Below are 14,181 nucleotides of genomic sequence, written 5' to 3'. Positions count from 1 at the left end.
AACCTTAACCTAATATTGGCTAATAAACAAGCAACTCTGGTAAATTGGTTGCTTGAGGCATTCCCAGCACACAGCAGCGGTGATGGTTCTCACACGAGCCGTACGGGCCGGGGGCAGCTTGGCAGAGGTGTTCGTGGTGCACACAGCAGAAGTGGCGTTGGAGACAGGGGTTTCATGACAATGTTGTGGACTGATTTTTCAAGTACCGCTCACACAACTGGTAATACAGCATCGATGGAAAGTGACAGGAGACAGCAGTTGTCAACTATGGTTACAAACTACTTTTCCTCCCATATCGATGTTCTCCCACACAGGTCATTCCCCTTTGACTATTGGGCTGCTAAACTGGACACCTGGCCTGAATTGGCACAATATGCCTTACAGGAGCTCGCTTGCCCAGCTGCAAGTGTGCTATCGGAAAGAGTCTTCAGTGCAGCTGGATCAATCCTGACAGAAAAAAGGACCCGTCTGTCAACCCAAAATGTGGATGATCTAACCTTCATTAAAATGAACCACGCATGGGTTTCCAAGGATTTTGTCCCACCTTCCCCTGATGACACATAGGGTGACAGAAAAATGGCTTGCTTTGGTCCACCTCTTCCTGGGACTTGACCTATTTCACCTTTTGCATCAGCTGAATGTCCAACATCAACATATGCCACTTTCTAAAACTCCCTAACTGTGCTGCCCCCCCCCCCATGGCCGGGGTCACCACCTAGCGCACGACACCGTGCGAGTGCCATTGCCTGGACAGGTGGGTAGGCCAACTCTTGGGCGCGGGCACTGGCACAGGGTCCCTCATAGTGCAATCAAGTGTCTCTGACGGTGGTGGTGCACACCCGCCGTCAGACACACCGCCGTACTATGAGGGGCCCAGTGGCAGTACCGACGCCCACGAGTGGGCCCCCCTTGCTTGGGCAGGGCCCCAGCATTTGCAATCTTTACCTCTCCCTGCTCCTCCGCTGTGTAGTCTGGGCCGTTAAATCCATACTGTGCCTGACACCGTTTGAGCCTGCCTCCTGATGTGTAGACATATATTTTGAATGTGTACGCTATCCATACATGTTATCCGGGGATACGGTACCCTTTCTAACCTTTGTGCAATCACGTGCAATCCATACTGGGCCTAACACCGTCTGAGCCTGCCTCCTGATGTATAGACATATATTTTGAATGTGTACGCTATCCATACATGTTATCTGGGGATACGGTACCCTTTCTAACCTTTGTGCAATCATGTGCAATCCATACTGGGCCTAACACCGTCTGAGCCTGCCTCCTGATGTATAGACATATATTTTGAATGTGTACGCTATCCATACATGTTATCCGGGGATACGGTACCCTTTCTAACCTTTGTGCAATCACGTGCAATCCATACTGGGCCTGACACCGTTTGAGCCTGCCTCCTGATGTATAGACATATATTTTGAATGTGTACGCTATCCATACATGTTATCCGGGGATACGGTACCCTTTCTCACCTTTGTGCAATCACGTGTAATCCATACTGGGCGTGAGAACGGCTGGCGAGCTGTTAAACAAGCTACAGCACCTGTGGTTTGCACATGTAAGTTTTTCATTTTTTCAGGAATGACGGTTAGGCCTAATTCCGGAACTGCGGTTGACCTGCACTTACTGGGAAATCATTGTTCGCGGGTAATAATTGTAATCAGTGATCCCCATCACTAACGTTGTTCAGCGAGTTATCTGCACCTGTAAGCGACAAACGCTGGCCTTTTCAGTGTAACGCACATGCAGCCACGGACATGTAAGGGCATGACACACCAGTTATTGGCCAATCTCATGTGCCAGAGCCTCACGTGTCCCTCTAGTAAGCCGGACTCGGACCGCGGGGCATGACGGAGTCTCGTTTGTTAACGGAATTAAGCTTGCAATGTGTGCATCTGTTCTGTAGCTGGCATGTTTTTGGTTTCCCAGGTGGAGTCGAATTTAACCGTAGGCTTCACTCCTGGTGGTGCCCTTCTGGACATTCCTTTAAGGTTCAGCTTTGCAACCATACTGCCCACGTAAAACAAACACTTTGCCTTCATGAACGCTGTTTGGAGGGTCATGACTCGTGGGAATAATGCCGCCCAATCAGTTAACCTGCTAGAGAGATCGTTCGTTGCTCCCAAGCATGACATCACACTCCCTAGGAGGAAGGTAATGCCACTGTGGGGACCGTACTCCTGGGGGCGACACAAGTGCACTGATGCCCAGCCACTGCTCGATGAATCTGCTGGTACATTGACCCAGACCACTACATTCCCCTCGCACGCTACACGGCCTGAATCTGACCCTGATGAAACTCAGGTTACCCTTCCCATATACAGTTCCATCTTACACGGTGACAAAGAGGAAGCTGCAGATGAAAGTGCAGGTTCGGCCCACCCGCCATCAGACACACCACCATACTATCAGGGGCCCTGTGCCAGTGCCGTCGCCAACGAGTGGGCCCCCCCCTGCTTGCTGAGGATCACAGCACTTGCAAAGTTGAAATACTGTGCAGTGAGATGGAAGATGGGGACGACGAGGAGTCCAGACAAGTACAGGGATTCCCTAGCGAGGAGACTTATTTGATTGTTTTCAATGTTGGGACAGCAATTTTTGGGGAGCACTATACTCTGGAGAATGATAGATGGGGCCCACCATACACTGGAACATTCCAAAGGTGGACATCAGACACTGGAGCAGCATTTACAGGGCCCATTATACACTAGAGCATTAGAAATGGGGCCCATTATGTTTGGAGCATTATTTGGGCCCATAAGACAGTGGAGCTTCATCCATGGGGACCAACATATACTGTAGCATTATGTGGAGCTCATCATATACTGTTTCAAACATTATATGGGACCAATGATTCTGTATGGAGAAATAGATGGGCCTCGTCATGAGATGTAAAAAGTGAAGTATTTTTCATTGTACTATACCGCTATTTCTCTGCCGTATCGGAGCATGATGAGTTGTGGTATGTGTTAAAGGGGTGCTCTTTCGCCCAGGGCACATGAAAACCTGGAGCCAGCCCTACCCCCCCACAACTGTAGCCAAATAACCCCCATTTTTCAGTGCGTAACTTGTATTATGAAGTTATTTAAGGTTGACAAGCTTAAGTAAGAAGAATTGATGCTTTTGGCATTCAAATGGGCACTGTAGGTGTGTTTCCTGTCCTCCTCTCACTGCCGACTTTTATTCCCCATTGACTTACATTGGGTTTCGTGTTTCGGGACGACCCCGACTTTTCCCTATAATCGGACGATCTTGCTCGACCCGACTTTTGGAAAAGTTGGGTTTCACGAAATGAAACGCGACCCTAAAAAACCAAAAGTCGCTCAACTCTAGTAATAGGTACCATTTGATGTGTAATGTAACATGATAACGAGGATCTTAAAGCACTTTTTGGTAGGAAGAATGTTTATAGTAAGTGGCGAACCTTAGATTGGCGGTTGTCACTAAGGCCTCTTTCACACTTCAGTTTTTTGTGTCAGTTAAAATCTGCCAAAAAGGCGGAAAAGCGGATCCGTTGCTAACTGATGGGAACGGATGCCACAGGATCCATTTTGTGACGGATCCGCAGAATGAAGAATTTTTAAAGGAACCGCTGGCCGGGAAGGAAGGAGAGAGAGAGAGAGAGAGAATTTTTTACGTCCGCCAGAAAGGATTTCAGGGTTAATTTTGTCCCTGACTTCCTTTCTCCGGGCATGCGCAATGGAAAATGCGGATCCAACAACAAAAAAAACGTTGCAAGGTCCGTCCAGGCCTGCCGGCGGAGGCAAAAAATTTGGCGGATCCTCACAAAAATGGATCCAACGGATGGCCATCCGTCAAGATCCGCCAGTAATGCAAGTCAATGGGGAAAAAAACGGATCCGCCATTTTTTTTTTCAAAACCTGGCGGATTTTGACTGATGGTCAAAAACGGAAGTGTGAAAGAGGCCTAAAGAGTTTTGATACTGTAAAGGGAGATAAATTATGAAGGAGAATAGCACTTTGAACTGGTAGTGAATCTAGCAATGTTCAAGTCACAAGCGCCTCCCCTATTGGGAAGTTGTATTTCTCGTTGTTTACCAGTTATAATGCATCAAAAATTTGTATGTTCCATTAATACCTTTGGCTTTCTCATTGGTTACAGCCCGCGGACGTGCTGTGGTTAACGGGGGGTATGTGGCGCCCCTGAGGGTTCAGTCGCCATAGAGGTACTGCACCTCCTCCTGAGGTTTAGTATCCCACTCCTCAGGTACGATGGTAACACCTGACCAGACTCCAGCACCTGCACCCAGCACAGACACGTTAGAACAGCAGAGCACCCTCTATGGCAGCTGCTTTGGTTCATGAAGGGTGCTGGGAGGTGGGTGGAGCTTAGATTGCACTTAGAGGGGAAAGCTGACAGGAAGTTAGGCAAGAATCCCTTGAGAGGGATGGAGTGAAAGGACGTATATGCAGCAGCCTCCTGTGAGCTGGAGCTGCAGGCAAGGAAAGAGAGAAAGAGAAAGATCAGTTCTTCAGAGGAAAGATAGAAAAGGACGGAACATGAGGAGAAGAGAGCTGGGGACTAGGGAAAGAGCAGAGCCCTTCCCTAAGTCTATGCACCAAAGGCTGGGTGCCGGTATCCGAGGCTGTGTTTGATACTAATGATCCTACAGCAGAAACCAGTGGAATAGAAGTTGTGACCACTTTATTCCCACCTAAGACTCGACGACACAGCAGCAACGTGTGTCAGCCGGGACATGATTGTAAGGAGTCCCTGAAGTAGGCTACAGCTGCCTGTCATGCGAGTGGAGTTATAAGTAACAGCAAGAAAGAGGAACTTGAGTGTAATTCATAACTATAAGTACTTCAGATTAGCGCTAGAAAGGAGATGATCAGAAAAGGCACATTTGGAAGGGAGTGCTGGAAAGGTGTGCTCCATCTGCCTGGTAGTTGGCTGAGTCCCTTACCTGGAGGACATGGCACTGAGGCAGGCACCTGTGTATGCCAGAAATGTGAGTAAAGCATTGGAAGTGCTTTCAGCTGTGTCATTGCCTTCTTCCTGCATCAATCCCTTCAGCACTGCTACATCTCTGTGCCTGAACACTACGCCCTCTACCTCAATATCTATTCTACAACTGCCCTGGGACTACAGCTCTGCCTGTGGAGAGCTATTACACCTCTACTGCACCACACCATCTGTCCCAGAGGATCTGCACTGCAGCGCTTGTCCCCTTATGACCAGATACCACAGGTGGCATCACAAATTTATCCATAGATAAACTTTATTCATTTCCACCTATTTTACATGGACACCCAGGGCCACGGACCGGGTCATTGCCACTGCGAAACTTCCCCTTTAAGATACCGGCCCGGTAGCGAGTAAGTGAACCCCACTTGCCCTGGGGGTGATTCATAGACACTTAAAGGGGAATTCCCCACGTTACACAATATAAACACAGTGCAAGGCAATACATTAGTAATACATGGTAATTGTAACATATTTACATAAAGTGCCCGGGGACCACACAGGAAGGAGAGGTCCTCCACTACCTCCTTACACAAGTGCGTAACCGCTCCATTCATTTTAACTGGAGTGCCGAAGGTCAGCTGGCAACCTCTGGTGCTCCCATTAAAATGTATGAAATGAATGTGTGTATGATCAACCAGAGCTCTATTCAGTCAGAGCTATTCCAAGCCCCTATTTTAGACATCACTGGGGTCATGGACATAGTTGGACAACTTAACTCTCAAATAATTCTCCCCTATCTCATTGATAATAGATAACTTTCAAACTCAGGAATATCCCTTAATTAGAGTAGCAGGATGGAAAGTCAACCAGGACGGGAAACTGGATCCTCTGATCAAGCAATCAGTGTGGGTCCCAATGATCTGACATTCATCACCATCGTATATGAAATATTTGGTTAATGTTAAGTGTACAAAAACCTTTAAGATGCACCCTAGCAACAGACTACAACCTGAGAGCTTGTAGTCAGTTGCTAAGGAACAACTTAAGGAACCTTAACTTGTGGAAATCTCAATAACATTATAGGTCACTGTGGTGTCATAATATCTCTTGAGCAATCACTGACCTCAGGGAGACCAGTCAAAGAAAACACCGCGGCAGCTGGCAAAGGTGCTCAATCAGTGAAATCCTAGGTGCAATGCTCCCTGGGAAATGCGATTATGCAAATAAAGTCCGACATTGAGCGACATTTATGAACAGCAGCTGAAGGTGTTCGTGTAGGGCCGGTTTCACATTTGCGCTTCAGGGCGCAGCGATGGCCTGCACACGGCCGCCGCTAAGCCCCGTCCCCTGCCGCATCTCAGCCGGTAGCTCCGCCTCCGGGCGCATGACGCTGCATGTGTCATGCGTCCCCTATCTTTATCACTGAGGATGCAGGCCGTGCGCAGTATGCGTTTGGCGGCGCCTGCGTCCTTTTGACGGTGCGCCGAGCGCAACCAAATTGCAACAGGTTGCAACAGGTCAAAAGGACGCAGGCACCGCAAAAACGCATACTGCGCACGGCCTGCGTCCTCAGTGATAAAGATAGGGGACGCATGACGCATGCAGCGTCATGCTCCCGGAGGCGGAGCTACCGGCGGAGACGCGGCAGGGGGCGGGGCTTAGCTGTGGCCGTGCGCTGGCCGTCGCTGCACCCTGAAGCGCAAATGTGAAACCGACCTAACGCTACAGAAAATATTGTAACAACAAGGCTTTGTATAAACAATCAGCAGATTAAAGTACTACATATACTGCGGGTTCAAGTGAATTACAGTTAGATTAAAAAAGATATCACAGTAAAAAATAAATAAGAAGTAAAAATGTGCTTCGGTTAATAAAAAGAAAATACAAACAAAATCAAACCACATCCAGACATACTATATTCCCAAAGTCCTAACGCCATGTATAGCAAAACAAAAAAAAAAAAATCACATTTAGGGTATGTGCAAGCAACGGGCTCACATCGATTTTGAAACAGAAAACGCTTTATGTGGTGTTTTCTCTATAGCGTTTTTTTCAGACTTTTTTATAGGGGCATTGCGCTATTTTTTTTATTCCACCTATTAAGAGGTACCTAAAAAAAACAGACTTACTTATTTATTTTTTCTTTATTCAAGATATCATCTAGAAAACATGAATCCCCTTCACAATCTACGTCCATTAGAAGACATGCACTTGTCCCAACGGTTTTTCCATTTTTTATATTCTTCTGATCAAATGCTGTTCAGTGCCTCCAGCAATTTTTTTCTTAACCTCTTCTATGTCCTGAAAATGCTTTCAACAATTTATGGAAATAAGCAGAAGAGTTGCAGGGGTCTAGGTAGGGAAAGTAAGTCATCACCGGGGATGAATCTTGGTTTTACGCTTATGTTCCTGAAACAAAACAGCAGCCAGTGGAAGAAGCTTCATCGCCAAGACCAAAGAAAAGTGCAACAAATGAAATCAAACTTGAAGTCCATGATGGTTTGGTTTTCACGGACATCAAAGGAGTCATTCTCGATGAATTTGTTTCTCTGGAAGCTACAGTGAACCAACATTATTATCTATAAGTGCTGAAGAGAATGCAGGAGGCATTGAGGAAAAAAAACTAACCGGAATTGTGGCAATCGGGGGACTGGCTGCTTCATCATGACAACGCGCCTGCCCACATAGCGTTGAAAATCAACCACTTTTTTGTGAAAAATGGCATGGCAATGTTTTTTCACCCACTTTTTCCCCCTGCAACTTCAAGAAGAACCTAAAGAAAAAGCATTTTCAGGATGTAAAAGAGGTGAAGAAAAAAATAGCTGGAGGCACTGAAGAGCATTAGTTCAGGAGAATCTAAAAACGTTTCGAATAGTGGAAAAAATGTTGGGAAAAGTGCATGTCCTCTAATGGTCGGAATTGTGAATGGGATTAATGTTTTCAAAATGTTATCTTGAACAAAATAAAATAAAAAAAATTAATAAGTAATTCTCTTTTTTTATGGGTACCCTCTCCTATAAGGTAATGGCGGCTGCCAAGTGTAAGTTGCTATGAGAACGGAACGGCCTCTCCTTTTAGCTATTTTATGGCTATCGAAACGTTAAGCAGTTAAAACGAATTTGGAAAAGTTGGATTGAGGTCATAACACCTTCCAACTCTTTGACATACACATCATTTTTTATATAAACCCACACAAAATATTCAAATTTGGTATTACCTCATTCATAAAGGTCTGGTATATTAAAATTATAAGGTATTTAATGTATAAGGCAAATATCTTGAAGAAAAAATAGTAATGTCAGAATTGCTGTTTTTCCATCACTGATCACAAATTGCAATAAAAACTGATCAAAACACTACATGTGCCCCAAAAGCGTTATTTCGCTACCCAAAAACAAGTCCTCTCACGGGTCCATTGACGGGAATTTAAAAATGTTGCGGGTCTCAGAAAATGACAATTCTATCACTTTTTTTCCTTTTTGCAAACTTCTGAATTTTTTTAAGTCACTAAAAAAATATACAAGTTTGTCAACGCTTGTAATCATACTGATCCGGATAATCATTTTATCCAGTCATTCTTACCGCACAATGAATGACAAAAATAAACAAAAACTAAATATAAGAGCAATGGTGGAACTGTGCTTATTTTATACATCTTAGGCTGGTTTCACACTTGCATTTTTGCGCATACATGCGCATGCGTCCTTTTCCCCTATCTTTAACATGGGTGCGCATGGTCTAGCGTTTGCGCGCGTTTTACGTGCGCCCAAGTGCACCGAACGCTACCTGTTGCATTTTTGGTCCGTCCGGCCTGTCTCAAAATAACGCATGCGCACGGAATGCGCAAAAAAAACACATTACAGTCTATGGGAACGCAGATGTGCGCATGGACATGCGCACGTCTGCGTTTAAAAACACATGTGTTTTAAGAGTAAAGGTGGATAAAAAATGGTTAAAACACATGCGCAAAAAAAGCAGCAAACGCATACAAAACGCATGATGCGTTTTTTGTATGCGCTTGCACTGCGCAAAAATGCAGCGCAAAAAAATGCTAGTGTGAAACTAGCCTTACACCCACGGAATTTTTTTTCCCCCCGTTTTTCAGTACATTTTTTAGTAAAATGAAGGGTGCAATTTGACACGACAACTCGACCTGTAGAAAATAAGCCCACATATTGGTAATGTTTCTGGGAAAAATTAAACTGGTATGGCTCTTGGAAGAAAGAGAGGAAGGTATGATAGTGCAAAAACTAAAAATCGTCCTTGAGGGGTTAAGGCTGTGTAGTACAGGAGATCCTGTGGACGGGCCAACACCGGCGCAGACTTTTCTATAAATCTACATTCGTCGTGTTCCTTCCTCCTTACCGGTGCAGTTGTTTGTGTCCTCGCTTAGCTTTGTCTCCACTTCTTTGAAGATCTCCTCGCACTCCGCCGTCACGTTTCCACCTTCCTTAAATGTCAATTCTACAATCACTTTATGGTTCACAATGATGCTGCCGTTTCTATAACAGATGTATGGAAAGTCATGAATTGGGAGAGGGGCTACAAGGGTGCGGTGCCAAAACAGAGGTGACAGGGATTTAGTCTAAGTGGTTAATGATACTATTCCAGTAATGTCGCTGGGATACTAGAGTCTATAAGTGATTTACAAAAGATACAGCAGAAACCGAGGCGCTCCTAAACAGTAGGAGGTCTCACGGGTGATATCTACTGAGCAAAACGTTCTGGTCGAGTTCCAACAATCACTCGGAAGTCTCAGGAGGGTGGTCTGCAACAGGACATCATCATGTTGTGGGCTGCGTCGCCCAACGCAACTTTTATTACCATCCTGAAATGGATCGGGCAGCATTGATCGAAGTTGGAGGACTGACTGTGAGGAGCCGCTGCCATCACTTCTCCCTGTGATTAATTTGAGAGGCTTTGATTTGTGATGACATCCTGTTTCAGGAAGTGACTGACTGCAGGGTCATCCTCCTGTGACGTCCCGTGTGAGACTCCCTGGTGAATGCTGGGACTTGAACAAAATGTCACAGGAAGAAAAGTTAGAAAACAGATATATGTATTAGCTGTATGGGGGGCGCAGTAGGGCAAGTAAAGTAAATTACGAAAGCGTTTAGGGTTTAAAATAGATATTTATAAAGTACATTTTTCTGTATAGGACAACCCCTCTAAATTTTCAAACTGTGTTGTCTTTTTAAAGGGGGGTAGTGATATTAGACAGGGCTTTTTATGTATCAGACAACCCCTTTACAGTAATTGTTCACATATCAATACATTATATATGGCCTAGTAGGACAGCAGTCCGCTTTCAAAACGCATCACCCCCTACACACTAAAACCACTTCTCATTTGGAATACACTATCGGCAACCTTTTTTTCCCCCTTTCGTTGAGCCCGTCTACCTCTCTGCACCTTTTTTTTTACTGCTCTTCTGTTTATACAGCATGTGGTTTAGTATGGTGAAAGCAATGGTGGACACAGACAGAAGAGGGTCCCTGTTGAAGGTCAATATATGTTCCCTTTCTTGCATCAAGGACAAAAAGTTGCTTACTACTTTGGAGGTGGTAGTGGGGCCCCGTTACGTTCTTTGGCCCCTGTGTGACTGCACAGGTTGCACCAATGGTATGTCCACTCCTGTGTGGAAGGGTTAATGAAGGGCACTCCTCACCTTGGTCAGAGAAGGTACTCGGGACCCCCTTCTTGTGAGTGTAACTTTACTGAACATTTCCCGGATAATTCAACCTATCACTTATGAAGAAGACGTAAATTGCCCTGGCTGGGCTGCGCATTCGACACTTGTGCCCTCAATCCCAATTTTGCACAAACCCATAAAAATTGTTTGGAGCAATGGTAACCCTCATTTTCTCCCTCTATGTAAGACGTGTGTTGTCCCAATGTGTTCTTTGTCTACTCCAGTGCTAGAGACCTAGTGAGAAGCCTGTTCATACAATTCGAGCAACGTGAGAAGACTTGTGTGGTCAGTGAGGACAGTAACAACCTCAATGAGTTCTTGGAAGGAAAGACTCATCGCTCAACACCTTTTATAATGTAAGCGTCATTTCTCCTCCTGCATCATTCTAGATGGGCTTGTTCACATGTAGCTGGGTTCTTATCCAGGGTTTTTACTGCAAACACTGCATTTTTCGTGCAGAAAAAAAGGCTTCCAAAAATCATTGTGGACTTAGCCTTAGAGGCTAAAGTAGCAGCTAGAAGAGGACCTGGGAACTCTGAACTAGAAGTGAGTGCCCTTAGGGCAGAAAGAGTGCCCTGCCCAGTGTAGCTGATTTATATATTAAAGAGGCACAGTGGGGTTGATAATACACTAAGGGAACATATTGGCTTATTTTATATTCAAAGGGCAGCATGGTGGCTCAGTGGTTAGCCCCTTGCAGCTCTGGATTCCTGGGTTCGAATCCCACCAAGAACAACATCTGCAGGGAGTTTGTATCTTCTCCCCGTGTTTGTGTGGGTTTCCTCCGGGTACTCCTGTTTCCTCCCACATTCCAAAGACATACTGATAGGGAATATAGATTGTGAGCCCCATAGGGGGACAGTGATGATAATGTGTGCAAACTGTAAAGCGCAGCGGAATGTGTTAGCGCTATATAAATATTATTATTATTATTATAAAGGGCACCGTTTGGATAATTATATACTAAAGGCGCACACAGTTTCTAATATGTATTGAAAGTGCACATATATACTTAGGGGATATAGCTTGGCTAATTGTTCATAGGGCAAAGAGTGACTAATTATATACTAAAAGGAAAAATAGTGGCTAACTCTTTATTCATAGGGAACAGTGTGTCTAATTATATACTAGGGGGAAACATAAATTATGTATTCAATGAGCAGTTTGGAAAATTATATACTAAGGGGATGCATGGTGACAAATTATGTATTCAAGGGGCATGGTACATCTAATCATCTAATGAAATAGTCAAGGGAACATAGTAAGGATACACTGTACGAGTGATAAGAACGCAATAATTGTCAGTGAAAATCGATCTGTAGAAAAGGGGCAGCTCTCCGGTCAGGACTTGTACTTCTGTTGCGCAAAATACTGCACGGTCATGGCTGAGAGAAGTCAGACAATCTGTGAAACGTCGTTGTCTAGTGGCCATTAGGACCTGAGTAAGTGCAGGGTGTCATCTTTACTGGTGCAGTTCCATGGGAAACGCCTAAATGGGTCAGGCACTTGCAAGAAGTAGCTTTGTAGAGACCCACAGTGGATGAACAAGGTCTGACAGCCACTTTTGACATTAGATGCTCTAAGGGATTGTAGGATGCTCTCATGGTCCCCGAAATGAGGTAAGGGGCGTCACTAGTGGACATTACATGGGGCGGACCTTTTCGCATGAGATGTGGAACAAAGCTTATAGGCCACTTACCGAATTGACTCTATCTGAACCTCCTTGTATCCAGCGACATTTTGATAGACAGAGGTCATCTGTATGGAGGATGTAGGCAGGACATGCTTGTTATATCCGATCAGTTATTACCTATAAGTGTTGGTTTCAGGAATACGCTTAGATCTCACCTTATCTTTAAACTCGGTTTCAAATTTCTTGTATTCCGCGGAGCTGTTGTCTTTTAGGCTTTCTTCAAATGGTTGATTAATTTTCACTGTAACGTCTAAAGACGCGTCAACCTTTTCAACTGTGAAAAGAAAGAGACACATACAAGAAGGTTATCACGTTCGGCAGGAATAGGAGGGCCCCATGGCTCGGAAGTAAAAATGAGCGTAGTTCGCTGACTGGATGTGGGGCAACATTTAACAGTACTCAGAAGACTTCAGCAGTAGCAGTCAGCTGCTGCCATGATCCATGATCAGAGATGACACTGACCTTGGCAGCTTAAAGTGGTTATCCAGGACTGTTTAATGTTTTTACTATGGGCCTAAGAACAATCAGGTACGGTAGTTGCTTGTTACCTGTCTGTTGTGCCTGGCACTGATCTCTGCGGGCACAGATCGCTCCTGCTGGTGATTCAGTGCTTTCTGTTCTGCTCATTGATGGGACATGACTGCTGATGTCATGCTCACTGACAGCCGGCTCGATGCTGCCTAACTGCTGGGAGCAGGCTGTCAATCATCATGACGTCGACAGTCACGCACTGACGACTGAGCAGCCCGGAGAAAGAAGATATCATCCAAAAAGATCACGGAAGTATATAGCCATAAAACACATTATTTTATTGGAATCAATACAAAAAACACAGACATATACAAGATTAAAAATGAGATGAATAGCCAATATAACATCTCAAAGTACATGTGCAGAGATAAGAGTAATGCACGTAGTGCTGGCAAAATACAAAACTCATGGGAAAAATCATAAATGTGGGAAAAAGAAGGCATCTAGACACATCAATGCAAAGCCTACAGAGTTAAGCAACACTCACCCCCCAGGACGAAGCCTACGCGAAACGCGCGTCGGGGACCGCTTCATCTCAAGGTCGTATGCCTTTTCACTATGTATCTCATTGGGTTGTCATTTTACCATCATGTGGGATCTACTGCGAGTAATTTTATCTCATATGTGCAGCCTTCCTGCCTTACGGCTCGGGAGCATCATGCAGGATTGGTGGTGACATATGTTGCTTAACTATGTAGGCTTTGCATTGATGTGTCTAGCTGCCTTCTTTTTCCCACATTTATGATTTTTCCCATGAGTTTTGTATTTTGCCAGCACTACGTGCATTACTCTTATCTCTGCACATGTACTTTGAGATGTTATATTGGCTATTCATCTCCTTTTTAATCTTGTATATGTCTGTGTTTTTTGTATTGATTCCAATAAAATAATGTGTTTTATGGCTATATACTTCTGTGATCTTTTTGGATGATATCTATCTTGGAAGAGCTATTTTTCTAGGCCTATTTCTTTTGTAATTCCGGGGAAAGAAGAGCTGCTCTGTTGACGGTTAGCAGTTGAACCTCTGGCAGGAGCGATCAGTGGACCGAGCGGTTTTAAGACCCATAGTAAAATAGTCCTGGACAACTCCTTTAATTTCTTTGATGTCACAGTCCTCTGTGGAAACTAAGTGGATATGGGGCTTCCATCTTTATGAAAACATTTTCCCCAAAACCTCAAGTGGTCTCCTGCCCATAGGAATGGGGATAACTAGCTGATTGCTGTGGCTGGGACCTAAGAAAAGGGTCCTGGTACATCGAGAAACAGGTCCTAAATGCAATGGGGGCTCCCATGATCGACATCTGCTCTATGGAACTGCTGAAGA

The 14,181-nt window shown here is 44.8% G+C and overlaps 1 protein-coding gene across 1 annotated transcript in view; it reads right to left on the bottom strand.

The window, feature by feature from the left end:
- Positions 1-14,181, bottom strand: part of LOC141074123 (uncharacterized) — a 236,798-nt gene that overhangs the window by 62,326 nt on the left and 160,291 nt on the right. The window contains exons 17-19 of the mRNA XM_073561654.1: positions 12,482-12,600; positions 12,333-12,391; positions 9,307-9,443 (exon numbers count right to left, since the gene is read on the bottom strand). Coding sequence (XP_073417755.1) covers positions 9,307-9,443; positions 12,333-12,391; positions 12,482-12,600 — 315 coding nt within the window. The remainder of the gene's footprint in view (positions 1-9,306; positions 9,444-12,332; positions 12,392-12,481; positions 12,601-14,181) is intronic.

Source organism: Dendrobates tinctorius, unplaced genomic scaffold (genome assembly GCF_039654945.1).
Source record: "Dendrobates tinctorius isolate UK_male_01 unplaced genomic scaffold, ASM3965494v1 ptg000324l, whole genome shotgun sequence".
Taxonomy (NCBI): Eukaryota; Metazoa; Chordata; class Amphibia; order Anura; family Dendrobatidae; genus Dendrobates; species Dendrobates tinctorius.
Note: the sequence above shows the minus strand (reverse complement) of the source record. Positions and strands in the feature narration are given on the sequence as shown.